General features: G+C 52.4%; 2 protein-coding genes across 3 annotated transcripts; one reads left to right on the top strand and one right to left on the bottom strand.

The window, feature by feature from the left end:
• On the bottom strand, positions 1 to 23,192 carry SLC2A10 (solute carrier family 2 member 10). 2 transcript variants are annotated; one of them, XM_059407154.1, is made up of 5 exons: positions 22,944 to 23,192; positions 7,476 to 8,735; positions 6,675 to 6,797; positions 4,407 to 4,542; positions 1 to 2,350 (listed from the first exon to the last, which is right to left on the bottom strand). In XM_059407154.1, exons 1-5 carry the CDS (start codon positions 23,104 to 23,106, stop codon positions 2,272 to 2,274), a joined length of 1,761 nt encoding a protein of 586 aa, XP_059263137.1. In that variant the 5' UTR covers positions 23,107 to 23,192; the 3' UTR covers positions 1 to 2,271. The 2 variants fall into 2 exon arrangements, with proteins under 2 accessions (XP_059263137.1, XP_059263138.1); XM_059407155.1 differs by lacking the exon at positions 22,944 to 23,192 and adding an exon at positions 16,323 to 16,430.
• On the top strand, positions 23,105 to 25,656 carry TP53RK (TP53 regulating kinase). The gene is made up of 2 exons (XM_059407705.1): positions 23,105 to 23,387; positions 25,208 to 25,656. Exons 1-2 carry the CDS (start codon positions 23,105 to 23,107, stop codon positions 25,654 to 25,656), a joined length of 732 nt encoding a protein of 243 aa, XP_059263688.1.
• The last annotated feature ends 78 nt before the right edge of the window (positions 25,657 to 25,734 follow it).

The raw sequence follows: 25,734 nt of genomic DNA, 5'->3' as shown, positions 1-25,734 counted from the left end.
TAGATTTTATCTGTTTATTACACAAAATTTACAGATTTACAAATAATAACACTCTCGTAAATATCCTTTATACGTTCTATAGAGCCAACTCATTCTTGCAGATGAATTGATTTGTTGCCAAATTCTTGTATCCAGAACCAACTATCACTGCAATTTTGCCATCAGTTGACAAAAACAGACCAGGAATAAATGCAGGACAGCAATCCAACTCAGCAAAGGAGCCCCTCCCGTCTTGTCTCTGCAGAGCGGGCGTAGTTTCGACGGGAAGGCGTTGTTGACGTTAATGAGTCAGACGAAAGTAAAACAAGGAAGATGTGGGTCAGAACACCTTCAGAGATGATGTGAGCCACCTGTATGTTGCTTTGGGCAATAGCATTCGAAAGTGAAAGACTATTCCCTCAATTCTTAGGGCCACTCGCCATGTCTCAGCTACAGACTTGACCGACACACGCGCAAGGTTAATTTACATTATTAACATTTTATCCATCACACGCTTAAGGCTGGAACATCACGCTTAAGGCTGGAACATCAAGGAAACAACAAGTCAAGCTGCCTTGTAGGGTTCCCCCATCCCTGTGGTGCCACGTCACCCCCGTGGGCATGATGACGCCTCGTACCCAGAATCGGGAGACGCGGAGGATCTCTCCTGTGTCTCTCCTAAGACAGACTACATGCATGTCACCTCAGGAGGCCAGAGGACAGTAAAATGTAGCAAAGTAAGGAAGGGATGAAGTTTTAGTATTTATTACTTTGGCTTTTAATATAATTGACTGAAATATTCCATCATTTAAAAGGAGTTTTAAATTTTTAATTAAAAGTTATCTTTAAATTAAAGTTTTAACTTTTTAATTTAAAGTTATCCTTAAATGGCTGTTTAACAGCCAGCTGGCCAAAGTCCCAAAAATGTAAGAAGGGGCTCTCACAAGGTAATGGGAGGGGCCTCCTGCCCATCACTGGGTGCAAGGGAAGCATCTAGAACCAGAGGAGAGAAGTCGAGAGTCCTGTGGGTATGAAGCAGGCATGCACGACGAAGCGTCGTCCCACACCGGCTCCCCAGTCTGCTTTAGCTCTTCATTTTCCTCAGCATCTGGCACCTCACTCCTGCCAGGCCCTTCCTCTGGTGACTTCCAGCCTGACTTCTTGCTCAGTCTCCATCTGACTCATCTGTCAGGGTCTGACCCTGAACAATGTCCCACAGGTGGGGACCTGAGTAACAAGGTGAGCAGAAACCTCACCCCCCCACCCCCACCCTTCCCTGCCAGGCCCCGACTAGCTGAATAGGACCAGCTGCAGACCCCCCTGCAGGAAGACAGGGGTTTAAGTACACCCCGGGGGCTTAATCATCCCCATTCTGCAGATGCGGGACCCGAGGCTAGTGAGAACTGTTAGCAAGCCAAGGTCAACAGCGGCCAGGAGACAGGCAATGCCAACAGCCGGGCTTGTTGGCCTCCAAACCCACCTCCGTTCTGCAAAGCTTTCCTGCACATCCTGGAAACAGCTCCTGGAGCTGGCTTCATGCACCGTGGAAGCTCTTGGGTTTTAGTGCCCACGATTCTGGAATTCTATTTACGGCTGGCTCCCCTAATTAAAACTGACTTCACTAAAGAGATGGCCCACCACTTAGGAGAAGGGGCCATGCTGAATACGCGCTATCTTAGCAGCACTTAGAATTCCAGCTCATTGGCAGAGGAAGCGATCTTAAGAACTCCTTGGTCCAGGTTGCCCATTATACATATGGGGAAAGCTGAGGCCTATGGTCATATAGCCATGACACCAGAGAAGCAAGGTTGGAACTCACGCATCTTCTCCCTCCACCAGTCCGAGTTGCTGGTGAATGACAAAAGCAGGTTTCCCCTCACCAGAAAGTCCCAGCCAGATGGGAAAACAGAGCAGAGAATATAGTCTCCTCATCTGGATTTGGGGGTGAGGCCAGAGGAAACTTCCTTCCAGGGCTGGGATCTTAGAGGTTCTTTGAGAAAGCAACAGCCTCCATGAGATGTTGTCATTATAAGTACTGCGGGAATGTGCAAAGACGCGGGGACACTGAGGCAAGAAGGCAGATCCTCAGGACCCCTCAGAGCCTGAGAGTCAAAAGGAAGACATCTGGGTTCTCAAACTTTCTCCTCTTTCACCTGGGCCCAAAGACCTCCTCTGGAGCAGGGATGACTTACAGGACCTCCGAGAACTCGTGCTCCAGGGGCCAGGCAAGCAGGAAACTGGAGACTATCTGCTAAAGCCATGGTTCTAGCATCTTCCAGGCAGATGGGCTCTTCAAGAGGCTGCAGAGACCTCAATGCGGGTGTATGGAATGCGGGCGGACCTCCGCCTAGGGCCAAAGCTCAGAGCGAACCTGTCAAGCAGAGAGTAGAAAGTCTCTGTCTCTGCGGACTCTGAACTCAGGGACTCATATCTGAACTATAGGGACTGAAGTGAGGACTGCCAGACCCTGGCAACGCCCCCTTAATTTTCTGTCTCCTCCTAAAGTCATGGCAGACTCAGCTTCCTTGCCCCACAGGTTGGCCCAGGCTCTGCCATGCGACCCCGAGTCCCCAGGGCCAGCCTGACCCTCCCCCTCAATTACCTCCTGCTTTCTCCCAAAGGTGGCTTCTACCTGCCTTTCTGCCTCCTTAGCGCCTCATCCCAGAGGAGGGGTTCTGGAATCTTCTCCCAAGAAAGCCAGGATGGCAGAGATTCCAGATGGCTTCTGGTATCTGTATCCCCCCCTTATGCCTAGTAACAGTACCCTTGAATTTTAGTGGAGCACAGGGCTCTCCAAATGAAAGCACCTGTTTCTTAGCCTCCCCCGCACGTAGGTATAGCCAGGTTCTGTCCAAAGGATGCTGGTGGATATGACAGGTGCCTTTTCCAGGCTTTGTATCCCCTTTCTCCCTTCCCTCTTGTAGGCCTGTGGTGGCTCTCCGTCATAGGCCATGTGGGAAAGGTCATTATCAAAGAGGCGGCAGAGCACCCAGAGAGGAGGAGCCTGGGACCCTGGATGACCTCTCGAAGCACAGCCGCCACCCCAGCCCTGGACCCCCCACATTGAGACTATCCTGAGCAACCAATCTACTTCCTAACCAAAAGGACTGGGTTGCCAAGGGGCCTGTGGAGGGGTCAGCCAACACACTGGGGTGTTCCGCTGGCAGAGATCCCTCTGGGGTGGAATGGAGCAGGTTAAAGGCTTTTACGCCGGACCAGTTCTGCATCCCTTCAGGGGCTGGGGGGTGGGGGTGGGACTTGGCAGGCAGTGCAGGAGGCAAGTTCCGACTCCCGCTTAGAATGATTTATTTTTTCAGTCATTTAGGGCCTCCTAGGAATAGAACGGGCAGTTAGGTGCTGCCGACTCCCCTTACTACAAGAAGGAACCAGGGGCATTTGCCAAGGATATGTAGGATGGTAGTGTTTTTAGGTGTCTTCTGATGCTCCTATTATTCTCTTATTTGAACAGCCCAAGGCCCCATGATGCTAAGATTCTCAACTCCTCTCTATGATCCAAAGACCTTACATGACTGAGCTCCTGCCAACTTGGCTGATCTGATCTTTTACCCCTCCTGGCCACCCTCCCTCCCTCTGTTCCAGCCACATTGGCTTCCTTGGGGTTCTTTGCATATGCGGGATACACTCCCAACCTCAGGGCCTTTGCACCTGCTGTTCCCTCTACCTGGAATTCTCCTCCCCCTCATCTTTACATAGCTGTCTCCTTCTCATGAACTGAAATTGCACCTTCTCAGTGAGGCCTGTTCTCTCTGGCCTCCCACTCTAATTTAGCCACAACCCCCACTGTTCCCCACTCTTACAATCAGGCCTTCTCAACCTATTGCCTTATTTCATTTTCTTCAGATACATATCACTAGCTAAATGCTCTTGTTGCTGCATTTGTTGGCTTGTTTGTTTTCTGTCCCCCTTCTCCACCAGAATGGAAGCTCCATGAGGACAAGGACCTTGCCCATCGTACCTGGCCACATTTCCCAAGATCCACACATGGCCTGGCACGTAGTAAGGACTTAATAAACACCAGCTGAATGAGTAGATTAAGCCCGCAGTTCTGCGTGTGTGCCTTTAAAAGGCCATGGTTATACTATTCTCTATTCTCTAAGCTCTATTCTCTAAGCTTCCAAGACTCTAAGATCCTGCTAATCTGACCTCATGCGATTCCGTAACTGCATGTTTTTGAAATTCCCATGAGCTGGGACTTGAAGTCCAGTGAAACTCTGCTTTAGGAAGACACAACTCCAGGAAAACAGCTCCCTTACGAAGACAAGACAAAACGGACAGTGTCCAGGCACTGTAACATGGTCAGGAGGAGGAGAAAAACACCCTCTTGGAAAGGGAAAGTACACAGAGTAAACCCTGAACGGATTTGCTCAGGATATGCTGAGTCCTTTCCGAGCCCTGTGTCCTCCTACCTTCTCTTCTGGAACTGCTGGTCTATCTCTGCCAAGGACTGGCCTTTTGTTTCAGGGACAAATGCATAGATGAAGCCCAGGCCGAGGACAGCGGTCAGCCCATAGAGCAGGAAGGTCCAGGACAAGCCGATGGCACCTGGGAACAGGAGAGCAGAAGCGTGAGCAGGGGCGCAGCTTGGGCCTAATGGCTGGTTCCAGGGTGAGCAACGCCAATCAGTTCACCCAAAGCACATTCTCCAGATGTTCGATGTGCAGAATTACGACAACAAGCTGTCAGATAAGCCCCTTAAAGCAGGAGCCTGATTGGCTATCCCAGAGGCAGGCAAAGGGCCAGGGCCCAGACCCGCAAACACAGGCGTGGGCATCAGGTTGGTATGGGAAAAGTCACCTACCTCTCAGACACTCACCAGACTGAGGTCATAATCTGAAACCATGAATGGAGGGGGCAACAGCATTCACTTCAACAGCAGCATAACTACAGGACCCCGCCTCGGCCAAGCCCAGCCCCGAAACTAAAACCAAACTGGTTATTGGGTGAATGAAGTGACTGTCCAGGGAACAGAGTGTCAGCCCGTGTAGCCTGTGTCTGACTCCCAGCCGGCTCCCAAGCCCTCGCCTCTTCCAGGAGCCTCGGGTGAAGACCCAGGACGACCCCGGCTCCTGTGAAGTCCGGCAGCCCAGGGCAGAGAAGGGCTTTGCTGAGGCAGAAGCACAGATAACCTTTCAGAGTCATGGCCATTCTCACCTGTAGAGGTCGTGGCCTCTGAGCACCCTCCCCTGACCAGGCAGGTCTCCACTTCATCCTCACACCAGCGGGGAGAGAGCTAGACTGGAAGTGAGCGGGGCTCGGTTCTAGGGTTCTCACTTCCCCGGGGGGCTTGGGAAAGACGGGCGGCCTCATGTGAGAAATGGGCATGGGAAGGGTCTGGTACCATTCTAGTAAGCCCCTCCCTCCTCTTTCCTTTCCTCCTTCCCCCTCCCTCTCTCCCTTTCTTCCTCATTTACTCCACTTAAAGGGGAGGCTTGAAGACTGAGGCAACAGGAAGAAGCTTGGCTTCCCTAAGACGGGTTGGGGGGTGGGGCTGGGACACAAGCACAGTGGACATGAACTTGTACCAGGCTTTCCCACAGCCCACGGAGGGGTGGATGCTGGAGGTAGGGGGGGTGGTGGTGGTGGTGCTGTGCCTTTGAGGAGGAAATGCTTGGCTGCAGAAAATGGGGGCATAACTGAGCCCTAAGAACTTGTGTGCCTTGGGGCTCACAGGGAAGGAGCCTCTCCCACATTGGCTCCTTGGGCCAGGAGCATCTTAGCGTCTCAGAGACCCTTTCCGGTGTTCTGGGCGGAGATCATTCCCACCGCACCCCACCATGGTTCAGATGGGGCTCGAATGCGAGGTAGGAAGAGAGAGCGTCACCCAGACTAGATATGAGATCAGAGCGTCACCCACACTAGAAGTGTCCTGCCGGCAGGTGGGCACGAGCCTGTTGGAGCCGGTTTAGAATAGAAAAGGGGGCGAAAAGCGGGCAGCCCAGTACCTGCTGGTCTCAGCCACATTCTCACCAGTGAGGGCAGGGACTACCGCCCACTGCTGGGCCTGGAGAATTTTACATTCCTCACAGTTTTACTTACAGAATCATTCTGCGGCTACAAGAAGGAAATTTTCAAAAACTCCCCTGCTTTAATGTGAGGGCTTTCGGGCTACAATAAAAACAATGGGCGTCTGTGTGTGTGCATGCGCATGCACGTCTGTGCAAACGCGTGTGTTGTCCGGGAGGGACCACAGGTCCACGCTCGGGCCTTCAGACTCCCCCATCCCCCCACCGGGATTTTGTTCCCTCCCCTACTACACCAATCAGAGCCGGCTTCCAGACGGAGGCTCCTCCCCTCCTTCAACTTAGACTCCCAGGCTGTCAATCAAATCGGCCCCCTCATTGATGGGGCCTGGAATTATCAGGGATCGAAGCCTCGAGGGTCATGTCTTTCCTTGTCTTTGTCTGCCAGCCTCTGTCCCCACTTTGCTGATACTAGCACCCCACTTTTCCTTTAAGGAACCATCTCCCCCACATCTGTCCACATGGTTGGGTAAAGCTGACCCCCACCCACCCTGACTCCAGGGGCTGGTATATGCCCCAGGCCTGAGCATCAGAATCTTGCCACCTTCCAGCTGCGGATGGCCATGCAACCTTGCTGAGCCAAGAAGAGCCCACCCAGGCCACTGTTCCTGGAACAGAAGGACCTGGACCATGGACTTAGGTCAGAGGACTCACCGATGAGGTCAAGGAAGGAGAGACTGACAAGGAGGTTGGTCGCCCAGTTGAAGCTGTTGCAGAAGGCGAAGGCTCTGCCTCGGATCTCCACGGGATAGATCTCGCTGAGGACAAGCCAGGTCACTAGGACAGGAACGCAGGGAGGACTCATGGGCTGGGGCGGGAACCGGGGCCTGGCACCCATGGTCCAGCGGGCAGCCCCCCAACAATGTGACTCATCAGAATCTCAGGCCCCGGGACACCCAGTCCTCCCGCGGCCTCCCCCACACCGCTGAAGAAACCTTTTCTCCGTCTCTCCCTCCCTCCCTTCTTTTTTAAGATTTTATTTATTTGACAGAGAGAGAGAGCACAAGCAGGAGAAACAGCAGCAGGCAGCAGGAGAGGGAGAAGCAGACTCCCTGCTGAGCAGAGAGCCCAATGTGGGGCTCAATGCCAGGACCCTGGGATTATGACCTGAGTAGAAGGGAGACACGGAACCCACTGAGCCATGCAGGTGCCCCCAGAACCCCTTCCGAGTAAACCTGTTGAGTGTTCTACTCAGGGGCAAACTCAAGTTTCATGAAGCCTGAAACTTAAATAATTAGGGACCCTTTATAAGAAAACTAAAGTCTACGAACAGAAAATTAGGCCCGTGGAAGGAGTGCCCGCATCAGCAAGGAGCCCTAAAGTGTAAGCTTCCCTAGCATTTCGGTCGAGCCACCTCCAGTGTCCCTCTGAGACCCTGACCGACAGGGTCCCTGACCTTCCCGCTGGGTGGGGGTGGGGGGGCTGCAGAGTCACTCCCAGAGATCACCCGCCTACCTGGTCCAAACCCGAAGGAGAAGGCGCTCACGAAGACCATCATGCAGACCAGCGCAGCCCAGTGCAGTGCGGCGCGCTCCGGGTCGGAGGGGGACGTGGGGGTAGCGGTGCCCAAAACAGGCCACGGAGGGGCTGTGAGGGTCTTGATTTTCTTAGAGGCTGGCAAGCCTGGCTCCCCTGGGTTCTGGCGGGTCGTTGGTGGGGGGTGTGGAGTGACAGGCCTCTGGGGCAGGCTCGAGTCTCCAGGGAGGCCAGACGGCCCGCTGGCGTTGGGCGCAGCCAGGCAGCCTGGGCCGGAGTCCATGGGCACAGCCAAGCTCACAAGGCCGATGCCACTGACCGAGAGGGCCATGAGGGCACAGCCAGCCAGTAACAGCGCCCTGCGGCCCGCTCGGTCCACCAGCCCCAGTGCCATCAGTGTAGCCACCACCTTCACGGCGCCGAGCCCCACGGAAGCCAGCACGGCGGAGGAGGCCCCACGGAAGCCGACCGAGTGGAAGACGGTGGAGGCGTAGCATAGCACATTGGGCTGCCCGGTTAGCTGCTGGAAGATCACCAGTCCCAGGCCCACCACGGTCCGGCCTCGCATGTTATCCCGGGCCCTGAAGAGGTCCAGAAGGGAGTAGCTCGGCCTCGCCAGCTTGGGGGCCTCACTTCCCTGGAGAGGAATGAGGTCCCTGCAGGGTGCAGCCTCAGTGGTACCAGCAGGGAGACAGGAGAGGCTGAGGGACTGCAGCAGAGCAGGAGCCACGGCCCAGCCGAACATATGCCTCCACCCCCCGGGGACACCAGCCAGGGCATAGTTGAGTGCATAGGACAACAGAATCCCCAGGGTGATGCCGGCCTCATAGAGGGACACCAGCACTCCCCGCTGCCTTGGCCCCACCAGCTCCGCCACATAAATACAGCAGGCCATGGAAGAGAGGGAGATGGCAAAGCCAGCCACCAGGCGGCCCAGGACCAGCCAGGCCAGGGACCCAGCCAGGCCCAGGCTCACACTGCCTGCCAGGAGCACTGCATTGCTGCCGAGGATGGCTTGTTTCCTGCCATAGCGGTCGATGAGGACGCCCCCCACCAGGGAGGCCAGGAGAGCCCCCAGGAGCAGGCTGCCCACCAGGAGCTCCTGCTCCAAGCAGGATAGCCCAAAGTCAAGCTGCAGAGGCAGCAGGGCGCCTGATATGACCGCCAGTTCGTAACCAAAAGTCAAGCCACCCAGCAGAGACACAGAGGCACACAGGGGCAGGAGCAGTTGGGGACGGCCTGGAAAACAAAAGCAACAGGAGCAGAGTTCAGGATGGTTCCTTGCCACAGCATCCATCCCTGGACTTTCCCTCCATCTGTCAAGCCCTCCTGTATCCATCCAGCTACCCACTCTGTTCCCCTGTCCATTCACCTATTGATCTATCCATCTCTCATCCACCCATCCACTCCTTCCTTCCTCCAGCCGCCCCTCCACCCAGCTACTGTCATTCATCTCTCTACCCACTGATCCACCCACCCACCCATCCATCCATCCACTCCTGCCTTCATCCCTCTATCCGTCCATCACTTCACCTGGTCACTGACCCACTCCATCCACTCATTCACTCTTCCACCTACTCCGGCATGCGTTCATGCATCCATCCACTCACCCATTGTCTAGCCATCCTCTTCATTCTTCATCCATCTCCTCCATTCCTCCATCCCTCCATCCATCCACTCCACCCATTTATCCAGCCATCCACCGGCCCATGCACACATTCATGCATCCATCACTTGTCATCCATCCATCCATCCATCCATCCACTCCATCTCATCACCCACCCACCCCCCCTTCGTCCATCCATTGGCTCCAGCTAGCACACACTCATCCATCCATTCGTCCATTCAAATACTCTGAAATTCACCATCCATCTGGTTTCTTGATGCATCTCCCCAAAATACAGCCATTCAGCCACCAGTCTTTGTATTCCATCCCCTGTGTCCCCATCCACACACTTGCCCATCCTTCCATGCATCCGCCCATCCAGTCATTCAAAAACTTACTTATCTGGCATCTACAACATGCCAGACAGTGTTCTTGGAGCTGGCAATACAGTGGTGTTGCCAAGCACCTGATATTCTAGTAGGAAAAGGCAGACAATAAGTAAATCTATATATAACTTCAGGTGGTAATAGATAGCATTCTGAAAAGCAGGGAAAGTGGATTTGAAAAGGATGGAGAAGTTCTGGGTTAAATAGGGTAGTCAGTTAAGACCTCTCAAAGAGAGAAGATTTGAGCAGAGATCTGAATTGAGTGAGAGTGAGTGAAAGCCATGTAAAATCTGGGAGAAGAACATTCTAGACAGAAGGAACAGCAAAAACAAAGGCCCTGAGGCAAGACAGTTTTTGGTATGTTTGAACAATAACCACTAATATTAATAGCCAGTGCATACAGGACACGAAGTGCCAGGCCCTGGTTTAAGAACTTTACACACATTTACTCATTTAATTCTTTTTTGTTGTTGTTAAGATTTTATTTATTTGTCCGAGAGAGAGAGCAGGGAGCTCGATGTGGGGCTTGACCCAGGACCCTGGGATCATGATCTGAGCCAAAGGCAGACGCTTAAAAACTGAGCCACCCAGGCGCCCCAACAAAGAATTTCACATAAAGGGCCCCCTCAGGTGATTCAAGGGAAATGTGTGCTTCTTTTTTGAAAGCCTGGGAGTTGCAGGCAGCTTGGTAGGTGACAGCAGCCAGCGAAGTAGAGAAGAGGTTACAGGAGGCTCCGGGGCTGGAGGTGATTTCAAAAGGGAGGGCAGGGAAAGGCCAGGTCTGACTGGTTCCATGTGCTTATGAGTCACAGCCATCAATCAATGTTGTCCAGGAAAAGCTGCCTCTTCAAATCCCCTGGAGGAGGACAGATGAGCAAGCAGCCCAATGCAGGATTCCGTCCCAGAACCCTGGGATCATGACCTGAGCCAAAGGCAGACATTCAATTGACTAAGCCACCAAGGTGTCCCTACCCATTTCCTTTTTACAACAACCCTAAAACACATTATTATTAGCATCATCGTCCAAGGCTCAGAGATGTTAAGAAACTTTCTTATGGTCACACAGCAAGTGCGTGACTGATGCAGCTGGAGAGTGCTGGCTTTTAATCACTGTGTTTTCAGTAAGGTCAGGGTGGCCAGAACCATAGGAGATAATGAGGCAGAAGTAGGTAGGGGCCAGGTCACATGGAACTTTTTAGGTCATGAAGAAAATAATGAATTTCATTCTCAGTGGATGGAAGCAAGTGTTGGGAGGCTTGAACTGGGCAGAGGGCGTGGTCACCAGCGCATATGGCTCCTGAGCACTTAACATGGGCTCACGTGATGAAGGAACTGAATTTGAAATTGTATTTAATTTTCATGAATTGAAATGTAAAAACAGCCACATGTGGCTTGCAGCCCCCATACTGGCAATGCAGGTACAGGTTACTCTTAATGCTTAATTCCCATACTTGCCCTTACATACTTCTAGAAGCATCTAGATTAATAAAGCAGTATCTATCTCACTCACGCCCATCCTGGGCCTGACAAGAACATTCATAATACTGCAGCCAGATTCACTGAGTGTTTTCTCTGAATCAGGCACTGCTTTGAGCACTTTAAGTGCAATAACATCTTTAATTTAATATAACTTCATGGAGTGGGCTTTTGAATTATTTATAAATGAACAAACGGACCACCAGAGGTGAAGTGGCTTGTCTAAGGTCAAAAGTAGCAAGGAGCTGAACCTAGATTCAAAGCCAGGCGGTCTGGTGCCACAATCCGCCCCCTTAACCACCCCATTTCCAGACCTTGGCATAGTATGACTTAGCGCTGGCTTCTCCTACCTCTCCCTCTCCCCGTGTCTGTTAGGCGATTTTTGTGTAGGGGGAGGAGTTTCGTGGGTGGAAGGCTCAGTGCCCATTTCTGCTCACCCTTCTCCCTCCCACCCCGCCCTCCTGGGTACTCAGCCCCTCCTTTCCCTGGCTGGCCGTGTGCTTCCTGTTCAGGACCATCAGTGAGACCCTAGGAAGATGAGGAGGTCCTGCCCTGTCTTCACCTCCCTTTGCCCCTTCTCCCTCGGTTCCTGGAGCTTGCTGCCAGAAGGGAAGGTTCCCTGAAGCCATGTGAGGCAATTAAGTGAAAACAGAATTTGTTTGCCATTTCCTCAGTTCCTCCGGAGCTGAAAGGAAACCCAGCCAAGGGGCTCAGAGGCCAAGTTGACTGTCCACAGGTCCTGCTGGAAAATGCACCGGGGCAGATTCAGGTCACAGTGGTTAAGAGCGGAGGAGCAAAAAGAATAGTGAAATAAAATAGTAATAATAACCAGCGCCATTTACGGCGCAGCTCCCCTGTGCAAAGACTTTAGTCTCTCAACTCATCTTTGTAACAACCCCAACAGCGAACCAATAGTGTCTCATACAACGAAGAAGGACAGCCCCCAAGGAGTCAGGGTCATTAGACAGACTAGGGAAGCACATTCCCTTCCTTACGCTTTCCTGGCTCCCACGACCTCTGCTAAGTCCTAACTCCTTCTCATGTCCTCCCAGGCCCTACCTGAGCTGGGGGCCGCAGCCCAGCTCCTCAGTCACTTCCCCTCCCGCAACTCTGTCCCCACTTCCCCTCCCCCTCAATCCCCCCCCCCACTTGTTCCCAGCCCACACCATCCATTTTCATGTCCCTCTGCCCCCCCCCCCGCCCCCCGGGCCCCCCCCCCCCCCAGGCCCACTCATCCTCCCCAGCCCCAGCTCGAGGTCACCTCCCCAAAGGGCCTGGGGTTGTACATCTCTGTTCTATGGCATCCCCCGCCCTCTGTTGGGGCACTGCCTTTCCCTGTGCTTTGTCTCTCAGTCTCCTGGTTTGGGTACAAAGGACCGCCCCCACCTCCGCCCCCACTGCCTAGCTCCAGGGCCCTGTCCCTGACCCAGATCTGGCCAACCAGCAGGTTCCCAGGCCCTGGGAAGTGATGAAAGCCACGTGGCTGACTTTGGGTCAGTGTGTTTGCTCACCAAAGGCACTAAGCTGGTAGTTTACCTGCCTGGGGCCGCTTGGGGCCATCTTCTCCCTGGGGGGTCCCTGACAACACTGTCCGAGCCCCAGCTCCTGAATCCACGGACTTCTCAGTGACTAAGAAATATCCCTTTTTCCTTTGGTCCTAATTTTTGCTTTTCTTTTCTCTCTTCTCTCCTCTCCTCTCCCCTCCACCCCTCTCCCTCCCTCTCCCCTCCTCTTCTCTCTTTTTTTTGCTTAAGGTAAACCAGGGGCGGCCCTGGCTAATTCCTCCAAGCCACACTTTCCCCATCTCACCAACTCGGCCTCCCCCCTTCACTGGCTGACACCATCTCAAGTTTGCTGCCAAGTCTTCCTCATTAAACCCGGCGGGGCAGCGATGGAGACTTCCTGTCTGTGCCTCCTGAGCCCCAGCCCTGTCCTGATGCCCCAGAGGGGCTCTGTAAGGTTTCGGCCTCATGAACCGAGGACTGAGTTGGGGGACTAGGGAGGTGTCAGCACGTGGCCTCCCAGGGGCCATGTCAGATACACTTGAACCTGGCAGAATGCTGTGAGAGCCCTCCCCCTCCACTCCTCTCTTTTCCTCTGGTCTTGGCTCAAATATCACCTTCTAGGGAGGCCTTCTCTGGCCTAAAAAGACCAAGCTCCCCATCACACCCGGCACTTCTAATGCCCATCCCTGCTGGTTTTCCTCCAAGGTACTTCTCACGTCTGAAAGAACTATATGTCTCCCATATTTATTGTTCTCTCCAACCAGAATGTTGACCCCAAAGGAATAGGAATTTTTTGTGTGTGTCCTTAGCTGTCTGCCCCCTGCTGAGGACACTTCCTGGCCCTCAGTAAATACTTGTTGAATAAACAGAAGATTGGATGAAGGGGCTCTGGGGGCTTAGGGAAGCCAGAGAGGAAGGTTTCTGGCTCTTGAGACAGAGGTCTCTTTGGAGAGGTCTAGGGCCTGGAAGGGGCCAGACTCCACAGGAAGTAGAGTGAATCCTGGCCCCCCAAATAGGGCCCAGCCTGGGTTTGGGAACTGCTCCCCCTTTCTATTAATTATCTGTCTAGGGCACCTGGGTGGCTCTGTCAGTTAAATGTCTGACTCCTGGTCATGACCTCAGTGTTGTGAGATCCAGCCCCACAACAGGCTCTGCATTGAGCTTGGAGCCTGCTTAAGATTCCTCTCTCCCTTCCCTCTGCCTCTCCCCCAGCTCTCACACGGGCGTGCATGCACGCACACACACGTGCGCGCGCTCTCTCTCTCTCTCTCCCTTTCTAAACAAACCAACAAAAGGTTGTATGTGAAGTTGTCTCACGCTAGAGAAAATCCATTAATCCTCTAAGCCTCTCACTGCAGAGGACAGAGCTTCCCAGGGAGAGAATCAGGGAGCAAGGGAAGGGGAAAGAAGTCAGGTTTTGGAGGTTTGGATGTATCACCAGCTGTAAGTCCCAGGGAGCCTCTTGTTGGTGACACCAGAACAGTCTCCCCACCAGAAGTCACAATGCATTGGGTCCCTTCCCTGCCAGAGAGCTGCGACAGCTCTCCCTCAGGTTCCAGGGAGAAACGAGAGTGACAGTGAACTCTGCTACTATCCTCAGCCAGAGGGCTGGCTTCCAAACGTCCCAACATGGCTAATACTCCCAGAGCACTCACCACAGCCAGCCTGCCTCTCCTACGGGAAGCCGTATCTGCATCAGCTGACTTAATTCCTACAGCAAACCTGTGACCCAGGCATGGCTGTCATTCCCATTTTACGGATGAAGTAACTGAGGCACAGAGAGGTGAAGACACTGCCCAAGGTGACAGTTTGTAAATGACAGAGCAGGGACTGGACTGCTACCTTATATGCCTACCTATCTTGTAGCCACTGTTAGCTATTAGGATTCTCCACAGAATAATCCAGACTGAATCTCTAAAACACAATTCAGGTCATGTCCCACAATAGATGTGGTAAAAAAAAAAAAAAAAAAAAAAAGGAAAAGAAACAGAAAAGCTCGCATGCGCAGACCATTTGCCACATGTAGGTGGTGAGCCCAGCCCTTTTGCTCATTTGCTCCCGTCATTCTCTCTGCAGCCTTGTGATGGCATCTTTTATGGGGGGCGGGGTCGTTTCACAGATAAGGAAGCTGAGAGTCAGAGAAGTAGACTAGACGGTGCACCTGGAAGTGGGAGGATGGGGGCTGGAATCCAGGTCTACACCCGGGGCCCAATCCTGGAGAAAGGGAGCCTGGGAAAGCAGCTGGGATGATGGGGAGGACAGAACCTAGGACCAGTTCGTCTGTACCTCCCTCCCCCGCTTCCACCCACCCCCAGCTCTGCCCTCAGAAGATGCTCAGTCAACAGCCACTGGATTAACTTAGGAGGCAGCAAAGGGAACGCAGGGGCAGGTGCGAGGGTCCAAGGTTAAGCTAGTGATCTTGGGAGGACCTCTCTGGGCCTGTGTTTCCCTCAGGCTCTGGGGCAGTGCACCTTGAGGGTTATGAGCATATACTTTGGAGTCCGAGCTGGAGTTGGTGACCAGTTGTACCATGACTGTGCAGGAGAGGCTGGGTGGTACAGTGGTTGGGAATGCAGACTGAAGCCAGAGCGCTGGGCTTCTATCCCAGCTTTTCTATGCCATAGCTGTGTGACCTTGGGCAGCTCATCAACCTCTCTGTCACCATCTACAAATTTGGGTAATAGTAATATCTACCTTATATGCCTACCTATCTTGTAGCCACTGTTAGCTATTAGGATTCTCCACAGAATAATCCAGACTGAATTTCTAAAACACAATTCAGGTCATGTCCCACCCCAGCTTAAACCTCTTCTCCAGCTTCCTATGTCATTTGGAATAAAACCCAAACTTCTTGCCATGGCCTACAAAGTTCTCACAGTCTAGCCCTTGCCTAACTCTCTGACCTCCCTCCCACCCTTGTCCCCTTGCCCACTGTGCTCCAGTCACACTGGCCGGACCACACCAGCCCACTGGTGCCTCAGGGCCTTTGCATGTGCTATCCCTGCCCCCTTGTTACTCTTTCTCTAGACTGTAGCACACCTACTTCTGAGTGATGCCTCCGCCCCAGTGCCTCCTACTCTGGGAGACGTTCAGGACCCACGTAGCTAAAGAAGCTGCTTCCCTCAACATTTTCACACCACCTCGTTTTTTGTATTCCTCAGCATCTTATCACTCTTGGAGATTATTTCATTCATTTACTCCTGTCCAGCTTCTCAACTGGAATGTCAGCCCCACGGAAGACAGGGCTATCATCAGCTTTGGTCACCACTGAGTCCCCAACCCCTGCCACACAGCAGAAGGATGAACGACTGATGACTGAATGAGGCTCGGGATCCAGAGAGAGAAATGGAAATCCCAGTTTCCTGTAGCAGCAAAGCAATACCCTATTCTCCACGCCACCTCCCCTCCCAGTTGTGGATTCTAATCTTCAGTTTCCCCACATCCAATACGTCCAAAGCAGAGGTTTTGTCTGTGTTGTTCATGGCAGCCTCCCGAGGCCTGGCAACAGAAGTGTGCAGCAAACGGATTCATCAAGTTGCTCCTTTCGGAGCCTCTGTTCCTTTATCTGCCCAATCGGAGCATTTTCCCCTGCAGGGGGGAGGCGGGGAGAGGCTGCAGGACTTGAATTGGTCGGGAGAGGGCCGTGCTCAGTGTCAAGTCCAGAGCACTCCCGGCTCACTTTTTTCTGGGCAGAAAGGAACAGGGAAGGAAGTGCGCTCGCGTCCCCTACCAGCGCCCAGCCAGGGCCCGCTGTCCCCACCCGACTGGGTCTGGCAGGGGCGGGGGCGGGGGCCGGCGCGCGGCTGGGGTCGCAGGGGCTCCCCCGCGTGCAGCCCCCCCGAGCTCCACTTACCCATGGCGAGCACGACTCCCGCGCGAGCTGGGGGCGCTGGGGCCGGCGCGCATCCCCCCGCCGGAGTCCCCGCCTCGGCCGCCAACAAACTTTCCGGCCCGCCTCCCGCCTCCGTCCCTCCTCCCAGCCCGCCCGCGGGTTGCGCTGCCGCCACGTAGGCCAACTCGGGCCCCCTGTGCGGGGAGGCGGGACGAGGGGAGCCAGGGACCGCCCCGGGCCTGGCTGGGGGTCCCCACCCACTGACCTCCTCTTGGTCCCCGTCCACCGTCATCCCTGTTGTGGGGATCCCCACACGCTGCCCTCTGCTGTGCTCCCCACAGGAAAGAGCACCCTCGGTCCCTGCTGGCCTCTCCAGCCCTTGTACAGACACACACTCACTCACACACACAATCACGTTTGCTGACCAACCAGGACACTCATATACCCGCTTCAGCCACGCAGACCCGCTCCCCTGGACCACAGCGCATTCATTGGACAATTGGGTTGGGACACCGCCGGAGGACCCACAGGCGCTGTGCTAGGTGGTGGGCTGGAAGGACGAGACATTCTTTGTTGTTCTTGTGGAGTTTGCCTTCTAGAGGGGGAAGCGCAGAAATATCTAACTAGTGGCGCCTGGGTGGCTCAGTGGGTTAAAGCCTCTGCCTTGGGCTCAGGTCATGATCTTAGGGTCCTGGGATGGAGTCCCGCATTGGGCTCTGTGCTCTGCTTCCCTTCCTCTCTCTCTCTGCCTGCCTCTCTGCATACTTGTGATTTCTGTTTGTCAAATAAATAAAATCTTAAAAAAAAAAAAGAGAGAGAGAGAGAGAGAGAGAAATATCTGACTAGTGGTGAAGGCGAGGCAGAGAAGAAAATCAGGCTACTGGGGTGTACAGGCACAGGTCGCTGCCCCAGGTGGGGGTCTGGAAAGGCTGCTCTCTGCTGGGGGGGTGGGGATGTTTGAGCTGAGACCTGAGGTTCCAGGCGGAGGGAAGAGTGAAGGCAAGGGTGGCGCCCTGCCGCGGTGGAAGGAGCTTGTGGAGTCTATAAAGAAGAAGGGATGTGAAGCCATGGTGTCTGGAGCACAAGGTTTGGTGGGAAAAGTGCAGGGAAGTGTTGGCAAGGACCAGATCTTTTAAGACCTTGGGAAACCAGGGCCGGGAATGTGGATTTTATTCCCATGGACACAAGAAATAACTGGAGAGTTCTAGTAGGTTATAGAGAGCAAGAGCAGAACTAGGGAAACCCAAGAGGAAGAGGCTGTTGGAAGTTGAGAGAGAGGTTGATTTGGACAAAGGGAATAGCAGCGAGGGTGGAGGAAAGTAGATCTGATGGCAAACAGACTCAAGGACTTAACCCCTGGGAGAGGAGAGGCTTGGGGCAGAGTTCTCTTCTGGGTGTGCGACAGTTAAGTTCTCATTAGGCATTCGTGTGAACATAGGCAAGCAATTCCATATATGAGCTCTAGAAAAAAACCAGACTGGGGACACCCCACTAATTCTCCTCAGGCAAAAATGCACTGATAAGGCCTGCATTCACATGGCCACAGGCTTGTCCAGCTTCTCGTGGCATGTTCACACAGACACACTGGTTCATGGGCATCGTGAGTCATGCTCTCACCCAGCGGGGATTGTGTGCCACAGACACATATAGCCCTCTTGGCAAAGAAGCACCACCAAGACCTTCTGAGCCAGGGGACCCTTGCACAGTTCTGAAAACAACACACCCAGATCCTCAGTAGGGCAATTTGAAAACAGGGCTCCAAAATTCTTTGTTTCTTCCCTTGAAATCTAAGTGGGCTTGCGACTGCTTCAACCAGTAGGTGGCACAGAGTTGGCATTGCTGACTCCTGAGGCTGCGGCACTGGGACACTGGCACTGGGAACCCTGAGCCTCTAAAAAGTCCAACTACCTAGATGCTGCCATGCTGTGAAGAAGCCCAAGGCATAGAAGGGCCATGAGTGGACACGCCAGTGGGTGGTCCTCCTCTTGAAGTCATCCAGCCCTGCTTCCAGAACACGCCTTCAGATGATTCCAGCTCCTAGCCATCAAATCTTTCCAGCTGAGGCTCCAGACATTGTGGTGCAGAGACAAGCTGTCCCTTCTGTTTCCAGTCTGGATTCCTGACCCGCAAATTCCAGGAGTATAATCAATGGGTGCTTTTCAGGTGCAAGGTTCTGGAGTAAATTGTTATGCAGCAATAATAATAGGAACAATAGATTATTAAGTGATAATTATACACTTTAAGTACTTTGCATGTATTAGCTCACTGTTAACCCTCACAACTGCTTCATGAGATGGTAACTATTACCATTTGCTCCTGTTTTATGAATGAGGAAACTGAGCCAAAGGGAGGTGAAGTAAGGGGCTTGCATAATAAGATCTGTTGTGCTCAAGGACACACACCAGGATGTAGCTGGGCAGGGAGTCAAGCCCACTTATGAGGAAATCAGGCTCTTCTCCATCCCACTCTGTTGCCTTTCCGGGATGGAGAAGAGTCCAAGGAGGCCTCGTGGCCATTGTCACATGACAATTCCTCCTCCATCTGTGAGTATCCAGAATTGTCACCTGGATGTCTGTGAGTCCTTACTCAGCTATAGACCCCAAGAGTTCAAGCCAGAAATAGATAAGATGCCTTAATTCATGCTCTAACTGAAACCCATTGTTCTTATTCCTCATTGCACTTTCTTGTACTGATGAAGATGTTTTGCAATGACAGGAACATTCCAATCGCCAGGCCAGAAAAGCTCCAATAGCAAAGGAGTGTCTAGAAGACCACATCCCCTTCTCTGCCCATGATCATGTACTGAACACATACCAACCCCCACTCGTGATCACACACTCCCTGTCAGGTGTCTTGCAGTAGCCCCCTGGTCCTCTCCTTATAAAACCCAGGTGTCTGTCTTGTGGGAGGAGAGGTCAGGTGTTAAGGTTTGAACCTGTCACCAACCATCCCACTGGCTGCCTGCATCCCAAATAAATTTCTCCCTTTCTCTTTCCCAAACCCTGGCCTCTTTGAGTTACCGGCTTCTCTCTCTCTCTCTCGAGGAGGAGTTAATCTGCATTCATTTGACAACAGTGTTGGCAGACATAGCCAGGAGCTATGTTTCTGATCTGTCCAGCCCCTAGAGGATCCCAGGTTGGAACAGTGGGTCAGGGCAGTTGCTTACCCCTCGGTTTCCTGAGTTAGTGTGGCTAAGACAGATTGGTGATATGGGGGCCTAGTACACCAAGGCCTGGGCTGTTCCATTTCCATGAGATAACCTACAGAAGCTGTATGTTAGAAAGGGCACGAAGTCCCTAGATGTTCTCGATCTCTGTGGCTCACTTTAAATTCATGAGGATATGCAGGATTGCTATTGGGCTCTGTCCCTTCTAGAGAATAGAGCATCCCTCTTCACAAGTGAGAATGGAAATGATCTAATGGGTCCTTTCAGTAAGCGTTTTCAAAAATGGCTTCCCAAGAAGGTGGGCAGGACTGACCAACTTGTTTCTAATACAGCAAAAGTGAAGGATGTCATCTCAGAGATTAGGTTATAAAAGATGGTGATTTCCATCTCGCCCACCCTCTTCTGATCTGTCACTCACCCTCTCTGGCAAAGCCACCTGCCACGTTGTGTGCTGCCCCATGGAGAGACCCAAAAGGCAAGAACAGAGCGTGGCCTTCAGGAAGTGCCACTCTTTAAATGGTCATACAAACATACAAAAAAGGAAAGTCCGTGACGATGCCAAAAAGAGATGTCAGAACTCATCAAAGTTGGGTTTCTCTCCTCTGAGAAGTCAAGGATGGCCTCCCTGAGGAACTGACCCTTGAGCTGAGCCTGCAAAAATGTCTGGATGGGTCGAGGCAACAAAGGGAGGGAAGAGTACTTCTCTTTTGGGAAATAGCAGATGCAAAGGCCCTAACAAAAGAAGGAACCTGGTAAGAATGAGAGACTATGAGAAGGCAAAGGTGTTTGAAGATCAGAGAGCAAATGGGAGCTTGGCCAGAGATGAGCCTAGAAGAGAGACAGAAGGAGGACCTGTAGGACCTCGTGGGTCTTTAATCCTAAGCGCAATGGGGAGCCATTGAAAGGTTTTAAACTAGGTTTTCCTATGATAGAAGCAAGAACCACTCTGGCCACAGCGAGCCTGGGACTTGTAAATATGTTTGCACAGAGGATTTTCCAAAGGAGGGGTTCAGACAAATTTGGTAACCACGGAGATGGCTATGTGGTCACTAACAATTATGATAATGAAGGCACAAACTTGGGAAAGTAGGTGTTGTAAATAGAACTGGTTCTGGGTGAGCTCTGAGTAGTCTGGGCTGAGGAAAGCTGCTGGAAACCACATTGTGCCCACACAAAGGGTCTGATGCCTGAGAAGGTGGCATGGCCCGGGTATGAATGGAATGCAGAGGCTGCAGAGCTGAGGGCTGGTGTCATAGCAACCCCTGGACGAAAGGGCCTTTCTTCAGTATTTCAAACAGGGTCCCAATGACGGGTTGGGGGGGGGGGTGGCGGAATGAGCATATGAAGAGTGCCATCCATCCCCCAGGCACCCTCACAAGCAACATCTTAATATTTCACCTTACTAAACAATTCTAACGGTAAAACTAAAAATCTAAACCTTAAAGATATGATGCTCGTTTCTCCATCACACAGTGCATCAGGGACTTGAGGCTGCCTCCCCAGTGGCGACGCCTGGCTTCCTTCCTCCTTGCTTCCAGAGCAGGTGTCTGTCTGTACAGTCCCAAAATGCCAGATTCTCACTTTTCCAGCTGCCTCGGTGGCTAAAGCAAAGACGCATGGACCATTTGTGGCCAATGTCCTGTGGAGGAAGCCTGGTGGGTGGGAGACGAGGGACTTCCAGCAAGGGGTTTTCTCCCAAATCAAGAGAAGTGTATAGGATGTAGCCCCCTCCTCTTTGGCCAGATGATTTTGTGTTCTCCTTACACGTGTGGAACTTTGGTGGCCGTCTTGCGACCATAAGATGACAAGCGTAGGGGCCAAAGCTGAGGCTGATGAAGGGGATGAATACAGACATAAAGATAAAAAGACGGAAAGACCTTGGGTCCTGAAAATCATAAAGTGACTGAAGAACACTCGGGACCCCTTACTTCTTATAGTTTTGTTCTGTTGGATAATAAATGAGATTATTATTTATCCTAAATAAGCTTTTTAATTGACAAAACTGCTATTTGCCGCTTAAAATATCAAAACCGTGGCAGTCCACTAATTGTCCTATTATAATTCCTCCACTATTTCCTTTTAGTGATATTTTCCCGAAGCTGTAGCTGAGTTCATGACTGTCCTGCTAAAGAATAGGTTTTCCAGGGGCGCCTGGGTGGCTCACTGTGTTAAAGCCTCTGCCTTGGCTCAGGTTATGATCTCAGGGTCCTGGGATCAAGCCCACATTGGGCTCTTTGCTCAGCACGGAGCCTGCTTCCCCCTCTCTCTCTGCCTGCCTCTCTGCCTACTTGGGATCTCTCTGTCAAACAAATAAGTCATTAAATCTTAAAAAAAAAGAAAAAAAGAAAAAAAAGACTTAAAAAAAAAAAAAAGAATAGGGTTTCCAGCTTCCTTCTTAGCTTCATGGGCCGGGTGACTGAGTTCCGGCCAATACGATGTGAGTGGAAGTGACCTGTGGAACTCTGGATTGAGTTCTTAGCCGACTGTCGCAAATCTCATCCCTCTTCTTGCCAGCGAGGGGGCGGGGGCAACTGGACTAGATTCCGAGAAGGGAGCAACCAAGTTGAGGATGCCAAGTCCATACTTTTAGGTAAGAAAGAAAGATCTCTCATAATTAAGCCACTATCTGAGGTCACTTTTCATAGCAGCTTATCCTGCAGCCTAACTAATGCAGTCCCCAAACACCCAGCCGTTCAGTGGTGGTACAAGTCAGGGTTCTTGCTGTAAGCCACACAAACCGCCTCGCTCCTGTCTCTGAGCACTGGCAGCCAAGAATGGGGGAAGGGTGGGTCATCTACAGTGCGTTGTGGCTCTGGTGTCCCCCTGGGGCACCGCCCTGTAGGGAGGCCCGTCCCCCTGAAGACTGGTTGGATGCTGGGAGCCTACTTTTAATGGCTGTTGTATTAAGCCCTCCATAAAGAATAACAGCGTTCATCTATGGAATACTTCTCATATGCCTGGCGTAGTTCTATGTGTTTTACCCCTGGTTCCTCATTTAATCCTCACAAAACCTCCCTGATGGATATTAATTACAATCTTATTTTTAGATGAGAAACTAAAGCACAGAGACGTGCTCTTCCCCAAACATGCCAGGCACACTTCTCCCCCAGGGCCTTTGCACTTGCTAGACCTTCTGCCTGGAATACTCTTCTTCCAGGCACCCACTCACCCACCCAACCACGCTCAAACGTCACCTGTCCACAGAAGCCTTCTCTTTTCGCAGAAGCCTTCTTAACCACCTCATGTAAGACTGTACCACTACCCACACCCCGCCGCCACTCTAACACCCATAGGGTGACCATATAATTTACCCCCCAAACTAGCACGCTCTTTAGAGTCCATTAGTAAACTATTTCCAGAAGGAGACAAAGAACTGGGAGGCGAGGCCACCAAGGCCAACCATCAGACTCAACCCTGCAGGAGAGAGCCCAGGAGGGCCAAGAAGAGTTTCTGACCGAGAGTTGCCGAGGACTTACGGAGATAGCCGAGGATGTGGGAGGCGGGGCCATTTCCACAGGCGGAAGTGCCGGCATTGGAGTGGCCGAAGAGGTCCGAAGGCTTACGGAGCGAACCGAACATCGCCGGGAGTTTCCGGGGAGAGCCGACGGGCCCCGAGCGGCGGCGCCGGGGCTCCGTCATGGCGGCCGCCGGGGGTGCTGCTCTCGGGAAGAACGAGGACCCGGCGCCGGAGGCCGAGGCGCTGGCCGCAGCTCGGGAGCGGAGCAGCCGGTTCTTGAGCGGCCTGGAGCTGGTGAAGCAGGGCGCCGAGGCGCGCGTGTTCCGCGGCCACTTCCAAGGCCGCGCGGCCGTGGTGAAGCACCGCTTCCCCAAGGGCTACCGGCATCCGGCGCTGGAGGCGCGGCTCGGCCGGCGGCGAACCGTGCAGGAGGCCCGGGCGCTGCTCCGCTGCCGCCGCGCAGGTGAGGCGGCCCGGCCCGGAGGCCTGGGGGGCCCGGAGGCCTGGGGGGCCCGGAGGCCTGGGGGCCCCGGGGACACGGGCGAGGGTCTCCCCCGAGCGCCGCGCCCCGTTTTGCCTCAGTTTCCTTTTTTATCCTCTGCGTGAACTTCTGCTGCGAAATGCCGTCCTTTCATCTCTCTCGTTAGTCATTCGTTCGTTCTTGAGGACCTGCGTTTCCTAGCAGGGGGAACCGTTTGTGCTGGAGCCGTGGCTCCTGGTTCAGTTCCTAGGTCTGCTGCCCCTGACGGGGGGGGGGAGCATGCCCCGAGCCTTGGTTTCCCCGTTTGTACCCTCTCAGGGTTCGAGCATTATCTCCCCATTCAGGATTATTTTTTAAGAGATTTTATTTGACAGAGAGAGAGAGAGAGAAAGAGCACAAGCAGGCAGAGGGAGAGGGAGAGGCAGGCTCTCCGCCGAGCAGGGAACCCCACGCGGGACTCGATCTTGAGATCCTGGGATCCCCAGCCCGTGGGAAGGCAGCTGCTTAACCGACTGAGCCACCCAGGCGCCCTCATTCATTACTTCTTAGATGTAATTACAGATTCTTGCGGTGGAGCGAGGCTCTCTGCGTTCAGATACCGACAGCACTGCTTCTTGCAGGTTTTCAACAAATTATTTAACCTCGCCCTCGGTTTCCTCAGCTGTACATGGGAGTCACAGTATGTTTGGATGTATGGCTGGTACCTAGAGCTCGGCCCTTTTTAGGTTTCATTAAATCGTTTGTTACTGTTTCGTTAAAACCGTTGTACTCCGTCACAGTACGCCTTGTTCTCAGATGGGAAACTGAGGCTCAGAGAGGGAAGGTAACTACCCAAGGTTACACAGCTCGTGAGTGACCCAGTCAGGCTGTCAGGCTCTCAGCCCATAAGCTCTGACTCAGAAACACTGGCTTTTGACTTTTACATATCCTTTCTTTCTTTCATTAATATTCTTGAGGCCGCTGCTTTACACCAGAACATTGTTAGGTAGTGGGAGAGCTGGAGGAAATTCGGTAAGGACAAACAGACATATCTCTGCCCTTGGGTGGATTGAATGAAGTTATTTGTGTGTTCCTGTTTTCTGTGTTCACCCTCTCTAGAATGATCCCTCCATTAAGGAGGGATCATAGCTGCTTTGGTTCCTGCTGTATCCTCACTGATAAGTCTTCAGTATCTAGAATAGTGTGCTGGGCCTGATTGTCAAATAAATACTGAATCTTTGAATGTGATGAATTCTTTGAATTCTTGGAAGGATCATTCTCATGTTCTAGAATCAGAAATAAGCTAAGAGAATTGGTGTGACTTTTAGGTTATACAACTAATCAGGAAGGGAGGCAGGATTTGAACCCATCCTTTCTAACTGCAAAGGTGAATCTTTCAGCCAACATTGTTTGGCCCGTTTGTGTCCTTTTGAGGTAGAACGCACTCTGACTAAGCTTACCCTTCTGGCTCTTTGTTTTATTTTGTTTTGTTTTGTTTGGGGGATAAGTATGACAGATGAAATCCAATCATAAAGAGTGGAAAGGAGGAAGGCACTTTGGCACCACTAAACTAAGCTGTGGGGTGGCTTAAGGCACAATCCTGCAGGGCACGAACAGGGGAAACTTCTTACTTACGTTGTACTGTTCTGCAGCTTTCCTAAATCTTTTGTTTGTTTGTTTGTTTTTCCTGAAATAAGCAAATGTGCACGGTAAAAGTCTGGCTCAATCCTTGAAAATTAAACTTAACATTAAGAAAGAATCTAATCCAATAACCATTTCTGTCTTGACTGCAGGGATATGTGCTCCCGTTGTCTTTTTCGTAGACTATGCATCCAACTGCTTATACATGGAAGAAATCGAAGGCTCAGTGACTGTTCGAGATTATATTCAGTCTACTATGGAGACTGAAAAAACTCCTCAAAGCCTCCTTGGCTTAGCCAGGACAGTCGGGCAGGTTTTGGCTCGAATGCACGATGAAGACCTCATTCATGGTGATCTCACCACTTCGAACATGCTCCTGAAACCCCCCGTGGAGCAGCTGAACATCGTGCTTATAGACTTTGGACTCAGTTTCGTTTCAGCCCTTCCTGAAGATAAGGGGGTTGATCTCTACGTGCTAGAGAAAGCCTTCCTCAGTACCCACCCCAATACGGAGACTGTGTTTGAAGCCTTTCTGAAGAGCTACTCCACCTTCTCCAAAAAGTCCAGGCCAGTGCTAAAAAAATTAGATGAAGTGCGCCTGAGAGGAAGAAAGAGGTCCATGGTCGGGTAGAAGAGCCTGCTTGACAAGTGTGGACACTTGGGCCATTTATGTCAAAGTGAACTTGAAGGAGTGCTCTGAGTATGATGA

The sequence above is a fragment of the Mustela nigripes genome, chromosome 7, assembly GCF_022355385.1.
Source record: "Mustela nigripes isolate SB6536 chromosome 7, MUSNIG.SB6536, whole genome shotgun sequence".
Taxonomy (NCBI): domain Eukaryota; kingdom Metazoa; phylum Chordata; class Mammalia; order Carnivora; family Mustelidae; genus Mustela; species Mustela nigripes.
The sequence above is the reverse complement of the archived record's forward strand: the minus strand, read 5'-3'. Positions and strand labels throughout refer to the sequence as shown.

Excerpts from the sequence above, each read along its gene's own strand:
- SLC2A10 (XM_059407154.1), bottom strand. The coding sequence starts at position 23,106 with ATGACGGAGCCCCGGCGCCGCCGCTCGGGGCCCGTCGGCTCTCCCCGG. Across the intron at positions 8,736-22,943 it reads CCACATCCTCGGCTATCTCC|GCCGTCCCCAACTGCTCCTG; the intron begins GTAAGTCCTCGG and ends TTTGTTTTCCAG. Across the intron at positions 4,543-6,674 it reads CTCCTTCCTTGACCTCATCG|GTGCCATCGGCTTGTCCTGG; the intron begins GTGAGTCCTCTG and ends TCCTGTTCCCAG.
- TP53RK (XM_059407705.1), top strand. The coding sequence starts at position 23,105 with ATGGCGGCCGCCGGGGGTGCTGCTCTCGGGAAGAACGAGGACCCGGCG. Across the intron at positions 23,388-25,207 it reads GCTCCGCTGCCGCCGCGCAG|ACTATGCATCCAACTGCTTA; the intron begins GTGAGGCGGCCC and ends TCTTTTTCGTAG.